The sequence below is a fragment of the Megascapheus bottae genome, chromosome 22 (assembly GCF_031878675.1).
Source record: "Megascapheus bottae isolate mThoBot1 chromosome 22, mThoBot2.hap1, whole genome shotgun sequence".
Lineage (NCBI taxonomy): Eukaryota > Metazoa > Chordata > Mammalia > Rodentia > Geomyidae > Megascapheus > Megascapheus bottae.
This window is the reverse complement of record NC_143530.1, coordinates 11,926,155-11,944,373: the sequence shown is the minus strand read 5'-3', so window position 1 is coordinate 11,944,373 and position 18,219 is coordinate 11,926,155. Positions and strand designations below refer to the sequence as shown.

Here is an 18,219-nt window from a genome sequence, read left to right as displayed (position 1 = left end):
CAGGTGCGTGGATTGCTGTGAGCGCCTCTTCCCCTCCCTTCCTGTTCGCGGCCCTGATCTCTCTTTTCCCGAGGAAGCTGCTGGCCAGCAGTTTTTCCCAAAACCATGGGAGGCAAAGTCGCTCCGGCTGCCTGTAAACCACCAGAGCAAGGCTGGTCGTTGGTCTTTGAGAGGAAGCTCGCAGGAAAGGCTTTGGCCACCTCCATGACATTGGGTTTCACTGCAACTCCATCCTTGGAGATGTTCGGACATCACGTTATAGTTCTGGAGAGGACTGAAAAATGACGGGATTATTTTTGGCCTGTGGAAGAGATGTAACTAAGTGGGATGGCAATTTGCGCTCACATCTTATTGCAAAGCCCATGATCTGCAGCTGCAATTACAGACAGTTTGCATTGGAAAATGCAGCGGGGCCGCTGACAGTCTGCACTGAGTGATGGACAGCGAAGACGCCAAGTGTCCGACGCCGAGGATCCGCCCCTCCGCCTAGCCCCGCCCACTCGCCTGGCCTGACCCCGCCTTCGCCCGCCCCTCTGCCCCGTTCTCAGCGGGACGGACACCTCTAGCCCCGCCCTTCCCGGAAATGTCCCCGCCAGGCCCCACCCACATCCCCGCCCCCTCGCTCTTCTTCCGGACCCCCGCCGCGGCTCGGCGCGGCTTCGAAGCGTCGGCGGTGGACGTGCCGCTGCGCTTCTTTCCGTCAGCCTTGGAGCCGGGGCTCCCGCCAGAGCCGGAGGCCAGGCCCGGGCGGGCTCGGGCTGCAACATGGCGGCTCAAGATGGGGAGCCGGCGCCCTGGGCGTCCCTAGAGGCTCCGGCCCGCCTGGTGCTGCGGGCGCTGCAGGCTGGGCCCGCGGGGGCGCGGCGCGGCTTGGGGGCGCTGCGGGCGCTGGGCCGCCGCGGCCCTGAGTCCTTCAGCTGGGGGCCTTTCCTGGAGGCCCTGTCCCACGAGGAGCCCGTGCTGCCGGCGCCCGGCGGCCGCCTGGAGCTGTAAGTCCTCCTGGGGTGCCGGAGTGGGGGGAGGCCGTCGCTGCCCACCCCCGCCGGCCATTAAGAAGGGACCTAGCCGGAGGGGGGAAATGGTTCCCCAGGGGCGGGGTGCCCCTGCATCAGGCACCTACTGGGTACCGGCTGTGCTAGGCGCAAAGGAGAAATCCGAAGTGGAGCTAATCAGTTTTGATCGCTTGCTTCCATCTCGTAAGATGTAGCCGGATGCCTGTGGCTCACACCTGTGTCCTAGCTTCTCGGGAGGCTGAGGTCTGAGGTTCAGAGGTCGAAGCCAGCCCAGGCAGGAGCTTCGGTGAGACTCTTCTCCCATTAACCGCCAAAAAAGCCAAAAGTGGGCTGGATCCCTGGCCCAGGACTGGCACACATAGGCACACGCAGACTCTAGGTACGGGACAGCTCCCAGGCCCTGAGTTATAGCACACACACACACACACACACACACACACACACACACACACACAAATGAAGCAGAGACCTACTGTCTAGGTATACTTAGGCAAAATGGGGACACCAGCATTAAAATATGTACACAGAAATAGATACTGAAAACGTGATAAATACTGGGCACTGGTGTCACATGCCTGTAATCCTAGCTAGTCAGGAGACAGACCGAAGTTTAAAGCCAGCCCAGACAGAAAAGCCCATGAGACTTATCTCCAGTTAATCTCCAGAAAAGCCAGAAGTGATGCTGTAGCTCAAAGTCGTAGAGTGCTAGGGTAGCCTTATGACTAATTAAAAAATTTTAAAAAGTGGTAAATGAAGGCATACGCCTCTGTTAATAGTATAGCTTTGCATTGTCAGAGGCCTGGGCATATTCTTTTCGACAAGATCCCATTTCCCCCTTTCCTTAAGGATAGTAACCATTAATCTATATTTTAGGTTTTGATAATTCCTAGGGTTTTTGTTGTTGCTTCTGTGTGTACCACCAGTGCCTTGCCCCAAACTCCCATTTTTTAAAGTCCCATTTTTTTTTCCTCTGTTCTCAGGCCAAATCCCTCTGTGATTGACAAACAGCCCGCAGGGTCACATGGAGTTTAGGTTCTCAGACACCCTGCATCATTGGCCTGTGGTGCCCTGGAAGGACAGTGAGTGTTCAGTCAGCATGCTGGTGTCTACAGGAAAGGGCTCTGTCCTTGCCCCTCTGATTCCAAAGCACAATGCTCTCAGTCTCCTAAGTCTCCCCTTCCGCTTCTGCAAGTACTGTTTGGAAATTGTGAAATGATTTCAGAAAGGATTATTATCTGGTCTGTTTCAAGTCACTTCTGGGAAGCCTTCTTTGTGCACCGCTACCCTCTGTGCACTTGCTGTCAGAGAGTCAATTCATTCCATGAATGTGCACCAAGGACCTACTGGGTCCTAGGATGGAGACACTGCTTCTGCCTTCTAGCAGGTCCTGGTGTGGTGAAATGCCAAGAGCTGGATGGACGTACAACCTGAGTTTCAGGGGACCGCAGCAGAGGCAGCGTGTAGGACACCAAGCATTGTAGAGCATCCTGGAATATTCTCTTTATCTAAAATGTGAAAGTGGACTGTTTTTCTTTGTGATAGAAAACTAGCATATGCCTCTCATAGACTAGGTTCCAGCATGTTTTGTTTGGTTTGATTTTTTTTTTGTCAGTCATGAGGATTGAACTCAGAACTTGAACTCAGGGCCTAGATCTACCCCTGAGATTTTGTGCTCAAGGCTAGCACTCTACCGCTTTGAGCCACCACTCCACTTCTGGTTTTAGAGTGGTTAACTGGAGATAAGAGCCTCACAGATTTATTTCTTTCTTTCTCTCTCTCTCTTTCTTTCTTTCTTTCTTTCTTTCTTTCTTTCTTTCTTTATCGTGGGTCTTGAACTCTGGGCCTGGGCGCTGTCTCTGAGTTCTTCAGCTCAAAGCTATTGCCCTACCCGTTGGCCTGGATGTTAGCCCTGAGTTCTTCAGCCCAAGGCTGTCACCCTACCCTCGAGCCACAGCACCACTTCTGGTTTTCTAGTGGTTAATTGGAGATAAGAATCTCACGGAGTGTTTAGTGCCCGGGCTGACTTTGAACCGCAATCCTCAGGTAGCCTCCTGTGTAGCTAGGATTACGGATGTGAGCCACTGCACCCGGCTCTCACTCAACTTTCAATGGCAGTGGAGAAGCCAGACACCAGCCTGATGTATGTTTAAGCATGACTTTAATTTTAGTTCCCTTAGTTTAAGCGAAGTCAGGGATGTGGGCAGAACATCCTAGGATTACAGGCGTGAGCCACTGCACCTGGCTTGGAGGTTTAGTTTTTTAAGCTAAAGTAGATGTCCAAGAGTTCAGAGAACAGGTCCTGGCGTGTAATAGATGCTTAATGAACACTTGTCTCTTTTTTTGCTGCCCTCCCTCTATCCAGAGCAACTCCTGCAGGTATTGCATCCAATTCCTAGCTGTACCCCTAGTCCCGCCCAGTCTGTCCTTTAGCAAGCTTCTTTCAGCAGGACATCCTTATTGCTTATTCTCCCCTCCGCTAGGAAGCCACTGTTACTGCGGTTGCCTGGGTTATGCCAGAAGAACCTCATGGCCCTGTTAATGGCTGTTCAGCCTTTGCTGCCTGAAAGCGGGCTTCTCTCCATGCTGCACATTGCACAGCAGGAAGCAGCCTCTGCCCCAGATGCCTGGCTCCAGGCCCTGGGGATACTGCTGCGAAGAGATCTGGGTGACAAGGACTCTGTTGAGGGAGTCTCTCCACTGTCCCAAAGTTGCCAGAGGCAGCTCCGTGGCCTATGCAGGCAGCTGGGCCAGGGGGGCAGAAGGCTGAGGTCGCCTCAGGCTCACAGCCCTGAAGAGGACAAAAAGGAGGACAGCAGGGACTCCCAAGCTCCAAACCCAGAGCAGGAGGAGGAAGCTGGTACCCGGGACTCCCAGCAGGGGGAGAAACGCAGAAAGCCCGAAGATGCCAGTCCTGGCAGTGAGAGGGCCCCCAAGAGGTTCCGGAGTTGGGACAGGGAAGAAGGGACAGACCAGAGGGAGGAGCACGAGGCCTTGGCCTCCCCATCAGAGGAAGGAGGTGTACCGTCCACAAAGCAGCAGCTTGTTGGGGGAACAGAGGCCAATGAGGCTGGCAAGAGTCCGGACGCCACAGACCTGGCTGAAAGAGTGGAGTTGCCTAAAGCTTTCCAGGTAATGTGGCAGGGAAATGGGTGTACAGGGCAGGGCTGGGCAGGACTGGATGCTTCCACATGGGCCACTGTTTCCCAGCCTGGACTGTTTCTCAGACCGGACCTCTCTGCAGTCGGTGGAGCTGGAGCAGGGAGGGAGGAGCCTCCACTCCACAGACTGGAGAAAGCATTGTGATCTCTTGCATGGGAGTTGTCAAAGGGACCAACCCTGCTGCCCTAGCCCCTAAGGGTGAGGCCAGTGGCAGCCGAGGGCCTGGTGTCCCTACCCTGTTATGGGTGGAAGCAGAGAAGGCACAGGCTGGTCAGGCATTGGGCAGCGCTGCGGGGTTAGGAAGCTGGCAGTGACAGGCTCTTCTCTGCAGGAACAGGTGCCCAGGCTACAGAAGCTGCTGAAGACCTCTGAGGAGGTGACTGGTCCTGCCCACCACTGCCTTCCCGGCGTCTGCCCAGACCTCAGCCGTGACATGGAGGCAGCATGAAGGCGCAGCAGGGCTGGAGGGAGGGGGGGAACTCTGGGCAGACGTCTAACCCTGGGGAGGGCCCTTCCAGGTCCTAGTCCCTGACAACCAGTGTTGGTTTGACTTGGCACAGGGGCTCTTTCAGCTGTACCATGGGGTTTGTCTCCCCAGGGACTAGAGGGATTGGAGGACAGCCCTGCCGTTGAGCTGCAGTTTCTCCATAAGTGTAGCCCCAGCCAGGTGAGAACAGACAACCTCCTGCCGCAAGGTCGCAGTAGCCCCTCCTGCCTCAGGTGGGGCTTGTGGGAGGGGATTTTGTTTTCTGTCTCTTGAGCAGGGTAAGCCTTTTGTGGGGTTTCTTTTAGTCTTGGTTCTTCCCACTGGGACAGCTCTCCAGCTCTACCTTGCCTTAGAGCTGTCTCCTGTTGTCTCTATCTCTCCCTCATCCTCCCCTCTCCACCCCCTCCACCCCATGGGCAGGTGGAGTTGCTGTGCATGCAGCTGCAGCTCCCGCAGCTCTCAGATGCAGGCCTTCTGCAGTTCTGCACCCGGCTGCTGGCCCTCTCGCCACACCTTAGCATCAGTAATGCAACTGTGCTGGTCAGAAGCCTCTTTCTTGACCGGGTAGGTGCGGGAGCCCACAGGAGGGGTGTGTGGGAGAGGGCGCCTTTGGCCTTGCAGGCTTGGCTTGCCTTGGACAAGGGGAAGGCCCTTGCTCAACTGGCAGGACCTGGGTCCCCTGGCCATATCTTCGTGGTATTCAGTGCTTCCTTCTTGGGCCCCAGAGCCCTTCCACAAGCTGGTGAAAGGACATTCAGGGTTTGGGAGCTGTGTGTCTTTTCCATGGGTGGCCCCTGCAAGTGAAGGACAAGAGAAATCTGTGCATGGCAGTGTTGTTGAGAGCACGAGGAACCTGCAAATGTTTCCTCCCCATTGGCCATAGGTCCTCTCCCTGACTTCCTCCGCCTCCTGGCTGCTGAAGACAGCCCTCACCTCCTTCTGTGCCAAGTATACCTACCCAGTCTGCAGAGCCCTCCTGGACCCCGTGCTGCAGGCCTCCAGCACAGGTATTCGAGAGCCAGCTCCAGGCCTGGTAACCGTCCTCTCTGATCCTAGTACCCTTCACCCACACTGGCCCTGATAGGAACTGGGGATTCACTGACTAAAGCTATCTCTTGCTTCTCTAACAGTGCTCCTGTAACAAGCAGGACCTCCTGGCCCCCCTATCCAGCCCCCTCCCCTATTCCCTCTGTCCCAGGCCCAGTGCAGACTGAGTTACTGTGTTCCCTGATGAAGGAGGAGTCCCTGGAGTCAGACATGCAACTCCTGATGCTCAGGTGAGCTACCGGCCTCCATGCTGCCCCACCCTACCTTCTCCTGGACCCCAGGTGGGAGCCAGGGATGCAAAGATGCTATAGCTCAGTGGTAAGAGCCGTCGCCTAGCAGGGCAAGCCAAACAGCTGAAGAGAGACCACAGGCCATGGCACAGCTAGTGCCCTCTCTCTGAAGTCTGAACCTGCCTGTGCTTTCCACCTGGGTGCTACTAGATTTGAGTATTAAAATTGAGGAGTTACCATACAGACGTGAAGGAATGAGTAAGACTCCATGGAACAGGTATGAAACATGAAATGATATCAGGAGAAGGGAACAACCTCACAAATCATCTCAGCTCCTGCTCAGGCAGCACTTTTCCGTGTTTAGAGTCTCAGTGCTGCCGCCAGCCTCCAGATGGAAAAACTACACAGGAATTAGGGAGCTGGCCAAGCTAACACCCAGGCAGCAAATGGTAAACCCTGGGGTCAAACCCAGGTCTTGCCCCCTCACCTCCAACAAGAAGCCAAACTCCACTGCTGCCTGGGCCTTCTGGAACAGGGGAGATTGCAGGGGGACAGAAAACTCACTGGCACGGGACAGTGGCAGGCCCTGTAGAAATGGCTTGCCTGCTCTGCATCAACACCTGTTTCCCCAAGTCTCCTTCCCCTCAGTTTTTAGGGTACACTCAGTTCCTGATGGTTTCTCCAGGTATCTTTGTGCCTTGCACATGTCAGCTCCTGGCAGGTGGGCAGACTCTGCAGCGTGGCTGCTAGAGCTGCCACCTGCTGTGGTGAGGCTCTGTTGGTGAGTAGTGGCCTGTGTCCCAGGCTTGGGTGAAGGGTGGGCTCGCCTCAGCAGGCCACCTCTGTGCAGGCACATCCTGGAGCTGTCCTGGCGGGATGAGACGTTCGTGGTGCTGCAGGCACTCCTGGAGCGGCAGGTGAGCTGGCCGCTGGCCTGGCCTCTGTGCTGTGGGGAACACAGGCTGCAGGTATCTGAGTCAGGTGATGGGATAGAGGGCAGGCCTCTGTCCTCAGGGCTGTGACAGGCATGGTGGGAGTGGAAAGCTGGTCTTGTGGTCCCTGTAGTGCTGTCTCTTGCTAGCTGCAAGGCCTGGGGCAGGTTTTTCTGAGGCGTGTGTATGTTTAGTTGTATTTTTGAGTAGATAATAGATTCCTATGTTCAAAGTCTTAAAAGCTCAAAGGATATGATAGCCACCATTTTCTGAGACCTACAGGTTAGGTTGTATGCCTTTTCTTTTATCCTTTCACTACCTTCAGTGGTAGATACTTTCAGACTGATTTACAGGGGTAGGAATCGAGACTTACCTTGCTATATTATATTTCTGTCACTGTAACAAACTAGTTAAAGATAAAAACTTAGAAAGAGTGTGGCATAGAAGTGGAGATATGGCTCAAGTAGTAGACCAAACTTAGGGGAGGGGACATGACAAGCAAAAGGCTCTGAGTTCAAGCCCACTACTGAAACAAAAAAATAAAAACTATTTGCTGGGTATGAGTGGCTCAGGCCTGTAATCCTACCTGCTCTGAGACTGATCTGAGAGTTGAAGTTAAGAGCAGGCCTGGATAGTCAAAGCTAACTCTTACCTTAACCACCAAAAAGTAAGAAATATAGGCGTGATTCAAGTGGTGGAGTTCCAGCCTTGAACAGCATGAGAGCTCAAGTTGTCATTCCAGCACTTGACAGGGGTGGAAGATGCTAATTTCCAGGCCAGCCTGGGCTGTATGAGTTCAAGGCTCGTCTAAGCTACACAACGAGACCCTGTCTCAAAAAAACAAAAGCACAACAAAATGAAAGACCCTAAAGAAAGGAAAGTCTTCCTTTGGCGCATGTTTCTGAGGGTTCAGGCTGTGGCTGGTACAGTTGCTTTGGGGCCTGTGATGCAGCTCTGAGTGTGCCTGGCAGCAGCGGGGCATGTGGCAGAGCCCACCGCTCAGCTCACAACACAGGAAGCAAAGAGAACGGGGCCTTCAGGATTCCTTTCTCCCTGGTGACCCAGCTTCCTCCCACACATAGGACTTGGGGACATCCCAGACCCAAAACTAGAGCTGCCACGAGGTGCTGGAGCGGGGGTTGGCTCGGGGCAGGCTCTGTGACCACACCATTCCCCTGTGTGCAGGTGGAGGTACCCCCGGAGCTGTTCGATGTCCTCATGGAGAGGCTGCATGAAGCGGGGGTGGCAGCCACCGCCTCTGTGGCCTACGCTAAGCTTGTGCTGACCGTGCTGACCCGCTACCAGGCCCATGTGAGTGCTGCGAGGGCCTCAGGGGCCGGGCGGCTGGCAGGGCTGTTCAGGCTTGCTAACGTGTTTGCCAGGGAAACCACACACACGTGTCAGCCCAGGCCTGGTGAGTGGGGCTGCTAAGGGCCAGGACTAAGTCCTTCACATGTGGGAACTTGCCAGTGTACTACTCCAAGGGTCAGCTGTGACAGACAAGACAGAGGAGATGCTGTCATGAGCTCCTTTTCCCATTGCTTTGCCTAAGATGGCCTCACCATGTTGCTCAGCCGGTCTCCAACCCCTGGGCTCAATTGGTCCTTTATGTATTTTTTTTTTTTTTTTGCCAGTCCTGGTCTTGAGCTCAGGGCCTGAGCACTGTCCTTGGACTTTCTCAGCACCACTTCTGGCTTTTTTCTGTGTATATGGTACCGAGGAATCGAACCCGGGTCTTCGTGCATGCTAGGCAAGCACTTTAACCACTAGGCCAAACTCCCGGCCCCCTTTATGTATTTTGTTAAACTTATTTTTTGGTATTAGAGCTGCACTGGGGCCTTGCATGTGTTAGATAAGCATTCTACCCCTTGGGCCTCCCCCCAGCCCTCAGCTGCTCCTCTCGTCTCAGCTCCTAGGACTACAGATGTGCCATCTTGTCCAACTCCACCTCATGGATGGAAGTATTGAGCCTGAGTTTAAAATACTCGTATGTTTTTTTTTTCCTGTGCCATTCCTGGGGCTTGAACTCAGGGCCTGAGTACTGTCCCTGAGCTTCTTCTGGCTTTTTTTGTTTATGTGGTGACTGAGGAATTGAACCCAAGGTTTCATGCATGCTAAGCAAGCACTCTCCTGCTAAGCCACATTCCCAGCCCCAAAATAATAGCACTAATTTTTTTGTTCACATATTATCAAATGCCAATGCTGTTTAGGTTGATCCCCTTCCAATTTATCCCTTTTCCTTTTTTTTTTTTTCTCTTTTGTTTGTAGGGCTTAAACTCTGGGCCTGGGCATTGTCCCTGAGCTCTTCAGCGCAAAGCTATGCTCTACCACTTGAACCACAGTGCTACATCTGGCTTTCTGGTGGTTAACTGGAGATAAGAGCCTCACAGACTTTTAGTGCCTGGCTGGCTTTGAACTGCAAATCCTCAGATCTCAGCCTCCTGAGTAGCTAGGATTAAAGGCATGAGCCACTGACTCTTGGCTGCCCCCCCCCTCGTTTTTTTTTTGGCCAGTCCTGGGGCTTGAACTCAGGTCTTGGGCACTGTCCTTAGACACTTTTTGCTCAAAGCTAGTGCCACTTGAGCCACCGAGCCACTTCTGGATTTTTCATATATGTATATATATTTTTTTAATTGTAATTAATATAAGGGTTACATTATATCCACCAGATAGAAGGTGCATTACTTTACAAACATTGATACCCTTTCTCATGTCTTGGTCCCCATTTCCTTTCCCCCAACCCTCGCCCACTTCTGGCTTTTTCTGAATATGTGATATGGAGGAATCGAACCCAAGGCTTCATGCATGCTAGGTGAGCACTCTACCACTAGGCTATGCTCTTGCCCTGCCCTTTTCCTTTTCTAAAGGAAAAAAAAAAGTTATTCTTGTGATTCCAGCTGAGTAAAAACTTGATCATCTGTAATAACTTTCCATTAAACCACTGATTAATAACAGCTACTCATGGGAAAGAGAGACTGAATTTTGGGTGAGGCCTGCGGTCGCATTGCCAGGACTAGCTTCCTCACTAGGGAGCTCAAGTTTGTAGCTTTAGCCTTTATCCTGAAGACCAGCATCCTTGGGCTGTTAGCATTTTTCCTTTCTCTTGAGTGTCACAGGCTCATTTACTGGTGAAAGTCACTGGATAAGAATGCATGCTTCTGAGCCAAGAGTTTGGCCTAGTGGTAGAGTGCTTGCCTAGCATGCACGAAGACCCGGGTTCGATTCTTCGGTACCACATACATAGAAAAAAGCCGGAAGTGGTGCTGAGGCTCAAGTGGTAGAGCTCTAGCCTTGAGAAAGTCCAAGGACAGTGCTCAGGCCCTGAGCTCAAGCCCAGGACTGGCCAAAAAAAAAAAAAAGAATGCATGCTCCTGGGCCCTCTGAAACCCTGTAGGTTCTAAGACCCTCATACTGTGGGTCCACTGGAATCTCCCAGGGACCATTAACTGGACAGTGACTTGGTCATCTGTGCATTAGATGCATTTGTCACCTGTGGGGAGTGACAACAGAGGAGCCAAGAGTCAGGAGCTGTGGGAACAAGTCAGCAAAGAGACAGTGTGATCCGGAAAGACAGTGGCAGTGCATGAGGACAGGGGATTGTAGTGCGTGAACTTGAACTAGCCGTCAGCCGGAGACAGCATAATCAACTAGTCATTGTGCCGCTGCTATTTGGTTCCAGATCCGTCATGATGAAATAATGAGGTTTGGTTACTCAGGAACCTTCTCCTGTCCTCCTTCCCCAAGTCCTGCATCCTGGTTTCCACTCCTTCCAAAACAGGAGAGGGCAAGGCCCCTCTGCTGGAGCTCAGACCCCACTCTTCTTCCCTCAGATCACAGAGCCCCACAGGCTGGGCCTGGCTGTGGCCCTGGAGTGCAACACCACCTTCCTGAGGAAGTCCCTGCAGGCCTCGCTGAAACATCTGGCCCGCTGAGCCCCACGAAGGACCACCCTCCTGGGCCTCGCTAGTGCCTGCTCTCAGCACCTTGCCTGCCCCTTCCTTCAGCAGAAAAGCAGAGCCTGGCCATTCCAGGGACAAGCTGCCCCTGCTCCAGGCTGCACGGAGGTCATCCGGGCCCTCCAACCCACAGGGGGCTCCTGACTGGATCAATATATTTAATAAAGAGCAGGAAGTTTTGTGCAGCACTCAAACATTGCTCATGCTTTTTATTTTACTATTTTTTTTTGTCGGTTGTACGGCTTGAACTCTGGGCCTGGGCATTGTCCCTGAGCTCTGTGGCTCAAGGTTACCACCTTGCCCCTTGAGCCACAGTGCCACTTCCTGTTTCTGATGGTTAATTGGAGATAAGAGGCTCTCAGACTTGGGCTGGATTTGAACTTCCATCCTTAGATCTCAGCCTCCCGAGGAGGATTACAGGCATTACTTGCCAGTGCCTAGCTATTTTTATTTTAAAAAAATTATTTTTTGGCTAGTCATGGGGCTTGAACTCAGGGCCTGAGCACTGTGCTTGGGTTTTTCTCAAGGCTAGCACTCTGCTACTTGAGTCACAGCACCCCTTCCAGCTTTTTTTTTCTATGTATGTGGTACCAAGGAGTTGAACCCGGGTCTTCATGTATGCTAGGCAAGCACTCTTACCACTAGGCCAAACTCCCGGCCTATTTAAAATTTTTTTTCAGGCCTAGGGCTTGAACTCTGGGCCTAGGTACAGTCCTTGAACTTTTTGCCACATTACCAGACTGCACCCTCCAGTGGCTCCTTACGGCAGGGCTCACAGCTGAATGAGCAGACCCCGTTTCCAACAGGCAATTCTTGAGGGAGTCAAGCCACTATCACTTGAGCCACAGATCTACTTCTGGCTTTTTGGGTTATTAATTGGAGATAAGAGTCTCACAGACCTTACTGCCTGGGTTCGCTTTGAATCAGGATCCTTAGAGCTCAGTCTCCTGAGTAGCTAGGGTTACAGGTGTGAGCCACTGGTGCCTAGCTCTCTGTATTTCTATAGTCTCAGGAGGTTGAGGTGGGAAGATACAGATTTCAAGACCAATCTGGTCTCAAAACAAAGATTCAGTGCTGTCTAGAAGTAGTGCTTGGGCCAGGAGTATGCATAGTGACAGAGTGCTTGCCTAGCATGCCTGAAGCCCTGGGTTCAGTTCCTTGGTACCACATACACAGAAAAAGCCAAAAGTGCTTTTGATGCTGTGGCTCAAGTGGTAGAGTGTTAGCCATGTGCAAAAGAAGCTCAGGAACAGTGTCCAGGCCTTGAGTTCAAGCCCCAGAACTGGAAAAAAAAAAAAAGGGCGGGGGGGGGGAGTTTGGCCTAGTGGTAGAGTGCTTGCCTAGCATGCACGAAGACCCGGGTTCAATTCCTCGGTACCACATAGGTAGAAAAAAGCCAGAAGTGGTGCTGAGGCTCAAGTGGTAGAGCTCTAGCCTTGAGAAAGTCCAAGGACAGTGCTCAGGCCCTGAGCTCAAGCCCAGGACTGGCAAAAAAAAAAAAAAAAAAAAAAAAGGCAGTGCTTGACTTCCCCTGTCTCTGTGTATGTGTGTTAACATTCTCCATTCTCCCCACAAAGTGGCATCCTTTAATGGTAAGAAAGCTGTAGGCTATTTACTTTCATTCCAAAATTCATGTATTCACATTCTGCCTGATTATGTGTGATCCAACCTTTGTAACCCTGGCCGAGCGCCTGTTTTGGTAGTACTGGGGTTTGCAGTCAGCCTTGTGCTTGCCAGGCAAGCTAATCCCCAGATCCACATAACATTTGCGGAGGGAACTATAGAACTTCTGGGCAGAAAAGACACAGGTTTGTAGTGTTGTGTACCAGTTTTACACGTTGGTATTCTCACAGCACCTAGTTAGGTGCCTTGCTCACTGGGAAAACCTAACACTAGTTAGGTGTCAATTAAAAAAAATATCAGTGGCTCACAGCTGTAATCCTAGCTACTCAGGAGGCTGAGATCAAAGCCAGACTGGGCACTAAAGACTGTGAGACTCATCTCCAACTACTAGAAAACCAGAAGTGGTGCTGACACTCAGGGGTAGAGCTGTAGTTTCGAGCTAAAGAGCTCAGGGACAGCACCCAGGCTGAGGGGTAAGGCTGTAGCCTTGAGCTGAAGAGCTCAGGGACAGGATCAAAAATAAATGAATGAATGAATGAATGAGTCTTGGTAGCTTACACCTATAATCCTAGCTACTCAGAAGGCTGAGATCTGAGGATGAAGCCAGCCCAGCCAGAAAAGCCATGAAACTCTTGACTACAACTAGCCAGCAAAAAGTGGAAATGGAGATGTGCTTCAAATAGCAGAATGCCACCTATGAGCAAGCTGAAAGTCCATTGGTTCAAGCCCTAGTAGTGGTGTGAAAAAACATGTTTTAAGTCTTAGTTGATGAAGAGGGCAGGAGGAAGTGGAAAGAGATTTGAGGGACAAACATGGGATCTGACAGTGGCTTGTACTTACTATACCCTGTCTGTGTTGCCACAGAAACCCTAGTTCTGGACTTGTTACAGCCCCAAAAGCTCCTTTGACCCTGTCTGGATCCTACCCTATACATATCAGCCAATCTGTGGGCCAGAGAAAAGGATAGCCTCAAGGAGCTCTGCTAATACTTTTCTCCTTGCCAAGTTCTGGGTGAGTCCCTTCATCCCTCAAGATATACAACACAACCAGGCTCCCGGCCCTGACCCCTGACCCGACTCCTCAGGACACATGGGGGTCAGGCAAGGAAGATGACCTTATTAGGTGGAGATTGGTGGTGAAGAAAGGATTTTAATTATAAAGTCAGCAAACAAACAAACCAGACATTGGTCCAATGTCCCTCACGCTGGGAGAAGATTGCCTTAGTGGTGGTTCGTAGTGTAAAGCGGTCACAGCCTGGCAGGCGCCTTCTCACAGTCACAACAAGCTCTTCAGTTCTGCATGTCTCAAGAATAAAGATGATTATATCTCCTGGGGGCTAGTCTTGGTCACTCACAGGTTGTTGCCCACATACAATTCCTGGCATACTACACAGGCTTAGACGTGGCAGTTGCCCTGAGGCCCCCTTGCTGATCACCCAACTCAAGGCAGAAAAAACAAACTTCATAAGCCAGGCACTGGTGACTCGCACCTGTAACCCTAGCTATTCAGGAGGCTGAGATCTCAGGATCTAGGTTTGAAGCCAGTTGGGACAGAAAGTCTCTGAGACTTTTATCTCCAACTAACCATCAAAAATCTGGACGTGGAGTTGTAGCTCAAGTGGTAAGAGTACTAGCTTTGAGCAGAAAAGCTCAGAGACAGTGTACAGGCCCCAAGTTCAAGCCCCAGGGCTGGCACGAAAGAAAACTTCACCTGGTTCAAAAAGATCTGTACTGACTGTACCTGGTTTATGGAACCGTAACCTCTCTGCATATCAACTATGCACCAACTTTTTAAAAAGAAACTTCAATCATTGTGGAAGACAAAGGTGCTGCTGGCCTTAGTTCTTCAGATCCGGCTCCCTGAGCTCCTGGGCCCAGCCTGGCAGCATCTTGGAGAACTGGGACCCCGCCCGCCAGTGCCACTGCTCCCTCCAGTGGCTGCCCACGGCAGTCTTGGCGTCTGAACGACCAGATCGCGCTTCCGACAGCCAATTCTCGCGAGAGTTGAGCCACTATTTGAGCGCATGCGCGCCTCTTCCTGGCCTCTAGCCTGAGTTCCTTCCTGCGCGGCGCGAGTAGCCATGAGGTATGTAACTGTCTATCGGCGTCCATCCGTGCCTCTGGGTGGCCATCGGGGCGTAGGAATCCTGCAGTCTGCATCGGGGGTTGCGGATGCCGGCCCTGGGTGGCCTTTGGGCTTTTTTTTCCCTCCATCTGGTTGTGGGCCCCGGTCTCCCGTCATGGATCCGGTGGTGGGGCGGCGGGCCGGGTTGAGCGCCCTCGCTTTTTCCCCCGCAGCAGCAAAGTCTCTCGCGACACCCTGTACGAGGCGGTGCGGGAAGTCCTGCACGGGAACCAGCGCAAGCGCCGGAAGTAAGTGGGGGCTCCCGGGAGGCCGGGCCGGGCAGGGGGGTGCGGGGCCGGCCACCCGGCCGCAGCCTCACGGCGCTCCCTCCCTCCCTCCCGCCCCAAAGGTTCCTGGAGACGGTGGAGCTGCAGATCAGCCTGAAGAACTACGACCCCCAGAAGGACAAACGTTTCTCGGGCACCGTCAGGTTGGCACCGCTCACCCCACCCAGCCCTCAGTGTCCCCGTGCCCGGCTCCTCCCTTTGAGGCCCGGGCTGAACCCGAAGCGGGCACGTGCGCACTGACTGCCAGGGTAGTTCAGACCCCCTGCTCTGGGCAGGCGCGGCTGGACGGACCCCCACCCTGGGTCTTAAAACATGAGGGGAGGCGTGGGGAGGCCTTGGCCGAACCCGCCGGCTAGTCTGAGAAGCCAGACTAGTTGTTGGTGATCATAGACGCCCTGGGTAAGGAAGGCTCAGCGCTCCCTGCCGACCGCGACCATCTCTTGGTACTCAAGAGTGGGCCTTGACCTGTTGTGTTCCCCGGCCCCTAAACACAGGCTTAAGTCCACTCCCCGCCCTAAGTTCTCTGTGTGCGTCCTGGGAGACCAGCAGCACTGTGATGAGGCCAAGGCTGTGGATATCCCCCACATGGACATCGAGGCGCTGAAGAAGCTCAACAAGAACAAGAAATTGGTCAAGAAGCTGGGTAAGCACTTGCAGGCCCCTAGAACAGGTTTTCTGCCATCTGGGCTTTTCAGTGATGCTAATGATGCTGTGATTGGCTGGTTACGCTGCATGGTTTCTTTTTTTTTTTTTGCAGTACTGGAGTTTACTAGGTGCATACCTCTGGCACAAATTCTTGTTCGTTTAGAGGGTTATATTTTACAGTGTACAAAAGGCATTGGCTCTAAATAAGAACCTGGCTCATTTCCCTTTGGTACCACAGTGGTGTTAGACCTCTGACAAATGTGGCTTCAGCTGTCACATGGCCATACCTAGGGTAAGGAGGGTGCAATATTTGAGCCTGTGCCTTAGGAAGGTTAGTGCTGGGGTTTGGGATCAGAAGTGTGGGCCCCATTAGGGGGGGGGGGTCGATTGGAGCCAGGTTGATGCTTGGAGGTCCTTTCTGTGATTGGCACAGATGCTATTTTGAGATCTGTGCCTGGCCAGGTCCCACCATCCCATGGCTTTCTCTTTCCAGCCAAGAAGTACGATGCCTTTCTAGCTTCAGAGTCTCTGATCAAGCAAATTCCACGAATCCTGGGCCCGGGCCTGAATAAGGCTGGCAAGTTTCCATCTCTGCTCACACACAATGAAAACATGGTGGCCAAAGTGGATGAGGTGAAATCCACTATCAAGTTCCAGATGAAGAAGGTAGTGCTACATGCTGGTCCACGAGGGTGGGGGAGGGGTGGGCTGTTCCTCCACTTCCGGTCTAAACATGCAGCCAGGACAGGACCATGCACAGTAACAGCCTTTGAGCAGGATTGAGCTTCTTGGATGACCTGTGTCCAAGCCTGCCCTTAAGTTACCAGGCAGGGGGATGGACCATCTTCTCTCCTGGATTGACCTACTCTCCCCACCCAGGTGCTGTGTCTGGCTGTTGCTGTTGGTCATGTGAAAATGACAGATGATGAGCTTGTGTACAACATTCACTTGGCTGTCAACTTCCTGGTGTCATTGCTCAAGAAGAATTGGCAGAACGTCCGGGCACTGTACATCAAGAGCACCATGGGCAAGCCCCAGCGCCTCTACTAAGACCTTGAATAAATCCTAGTGCTACCATCGCCTTAGGCTGTCTGTGGTTGCAGGGGGCTTCTAGTCACGTGCCGATTGCTGGTAGCAGTTATGTCCCTTGGTGATGGGTGGTTCCAGTGCCACAAAAGTCGAATCATTCGTATCCTGGATACTGAACAGGATTAGGGTTTTTCAGATTACCCTGCCTGGTAGCGTTTCCAGTCTGTGCCCTGAACCTCATACTGGGTGGGCTACATTGTCAAATACAGGCCCCTTTCTAGGTCCTGCCTTTCAGGAAAGGCAGCAGACACAAAGCTAGGAGGCAGCAATGGGTGGCATCATGTGGAAATATCTGGATACACCCTCACTGGGGGTCCCCAACATTTCTTGTTGCCAGTTTTTGGCTTTGAGCTCACAGCTCCTTCACTTTTGATTTTCTTTTTATGATTCTGTAAAGTTGTGGGGCAGAAGGGGATTGTCAAGTTGCAGGGCTTCTGCTCAGGGTCTGGGCACTGCCTCTTGAGCCTCTGCTCAAGGCCAGTGCTGTGCTAGTGGAGCCCTACTTCCACAGTTCCATGAGCCAGCTCTGAGCCTCCATCTTCAGGTCCAGCCTCCTCAGAAGCTAGGATTACAGGCCTGAGTCATTGGTACTGGCACTAGCTTCTGACCTTAGTGGTTAATTTGAAATGGAATCCTGAACTTCCTTGTCCTTGCTGGATTTGACCATGTAGCCTCAGATCTTGACCCTGTAACCTAGGCTGGCGTCAAAAGGGACTTGCTTCAGCCCCCAAGAAGCTGGAACCATAGGCCTCAGCCATGCTACGCACAGCCTTCGCCTTTTTTTAGCATAGCTAATTCTAGGTGCAAAACCTGGTGCTTTGAAGCTAGGCATTATTGGAGTTCCTGTGTGTGTGCTTCCATTTCATCCAGGAAGCAAGAAATGGCTGGTCAATCTGAAGCAGCTCTTTAGTCATGTCCAAGTGCTGAATGCAGGCTTTGTCCATTTTGCTTTTTGCCCTTGTAACTCGGCTTTCCAGTGAAGTAGCTCAGTCACCAGGACTAGCAGGGTCTGTGTTTGCTAGGTACTGCTCTACAGCTGCCAACACTGTCACCTGAGAAATGTGCATGGCTGGTGCAGTTGAAATGTGGTAGGCTAGGGCCCCGAGTTTGGTCTAGTGGTAGAATGCTTGCCTAGCATGCACGAAGACCAGGGTTCAATTCTTTGGTACCACATACATAGAAAATCCAGAAGTGGTGCTGTGATTCAACTCGTAGAGTTCTAGCCTTGATGAGAAAGCCGAAGGACAGTATTTTGAATTGATAAAACACTAGCTTAGAATGACCTAGGTCTGAGGCTAGAGTAGAATTGCCAAGCTTAGCCCAGGTAGATGGACAAAGAATTCTAGGTGGACTGGTCCCAGTGCTGCATGGATGTGTGCCAGTGAACATGCTGAATGAGGCCCCAGGGCCCAGTTCTCATCCAGGAACCAGTGAAGGCTTGGCATGCACTAAGCACAGAAGGTAGGGGAGGGCAGAGCACTGGCAGACTCGGGACCGCATCAGCAGGAGAAATGGAAGATGGAACAGGAAACATCCACCCATTCACCTAAAGCTACTAAGAGGTCCACCACAAGTGGATCATGATTTGACCCAGAAACAACTTTTAATTTCTTGTTGAAGCAGGAGC

At 52.4% G+C, this 18,219-nt stretch overlaps 2 protein-coding genes across 9 annotated transcripts; both read left to right on the top strand.

Annotated features, from left to right (window-relative positions):
- Window positions 1-667: 667 nt before the first annotated feature.
- Fance (FA complementation group E) lies at window positions 668-11,004 on the top strand. Of its 7 annotated transcripts, none has more exons than XM_090355819.1 (10): window positions 668-989; window positions 3,494-4,142; window positions 4,504-4,548; window positions 4,771-4,839; window positions 5,080-5,223; window positions 5,543-5,666; window positions 5,858-5,936; window positions 6,787-6,853; window positions 8,054-8,179; window positions 10,699-11,004. In XM_090355819.1, the coding sequence occupies exons 1-10, from the start codon at window positions 766-768 to the stop codon at window positions 10,798-10,800; spliced, it is 1,629 nt and encodes a 542-aa protein (XP_090211945.1). In that variant the 5' UTR covers window positions 668-765; the 3' UTR covers window positions 10,801-11,004. The 7 variants fall into 7 exon arrangements, 5 of the variants coding, with proteins under 5 accessions (XP_090211945.1, XP_090211944.1, XP_090211940.1 ...); XM_090355818.1 differs by having other exon boundaries at window positions 5,543-5,714; window positions 5,831-5,936; XM_090355814.1 differs by lacking the exon at window positions 4,504-4,548.
- A 3,459-nt stretch (window positions 11,005-14,463) lies between these two features.
- Rpl10a (ribosomal protein L10a) lies at window positions 14,464-16,582 on the top strand. 2 transcript variants are annotated; one of them, XM_090355812.1, is made up of 6 exons: window positions 14,464-14,532; window positions 14,745-14,819; window positions 14,921-15,001; window positions 15,353-15,501; window positions 15,997-16,169; window positions 16,383-16,582. In XM_090355812.1, the coding sequence occupies exons 1-6, from the start codon at window positions 14,528-14,530 to the stop codon at window positions 16,551-16,553; spliced, it is 654 nt and encodes a 217-aa protein (XP_090211938.1). In that variant the 5' UTR covers window positions 14,464-14,527; the 3' UTR covers window positions 16,554-16,582. The 2 variants fall into 2 exon arrangements, with proteins under 2 accessions (XP_090211938.1, XP_090211939.1); XM_090355813.1 differs by lacking the exons at window positions 14,464-14,532; window positions 14,745-14,819; window positions 14,921-15,001 and adding an exon at window positions 15,037-15,257.
- Window positions 16,583-18,219: the final 1,637 nt, after the last annotated feature.

Bases quoted from the DNA above. Each gene is read 5' to 3' on its own strand.
- Fance (XM_090355818.1), top strand. From the start codon at position 766: ATGGCGGCTCAAGATGGGGAGCCGGCGCCCTGGGCGTCCCTAGAGGCT. The intron at 4,549-4,770 runs GTGACTGGTCCT...TTGTCTCCCCAG, and splicing joins TGCTGAAGACCTCTGAGGAG to GGACTAGAGGGATTGGAGGA. The intron at 8,180-10,698 runs GTGAGTGCTGCG...TTCTTCCCTCAG, and splicing joins TGACCCGCTACCAGGCCCAT to ATCACAGAGCCCCACAGGCT.
- Rpl10a (XM_090355812.1), top strand. The intron at 15,502-15,996 runs GTAAGCACTTGC...TTCTCTTTCCAG, and splicing joins GAAATTGGTCAAGAAGCTGG to CCAAGAAGTACGATGCCTTT. The intron at 16,170-16,382 runs GTAGTGCTACAT...CTCCCCACCCAG, and splicing joins TCAAGTTCCAGATGAAGAAG to GTGCTGTGTCTGGCTGTTGC.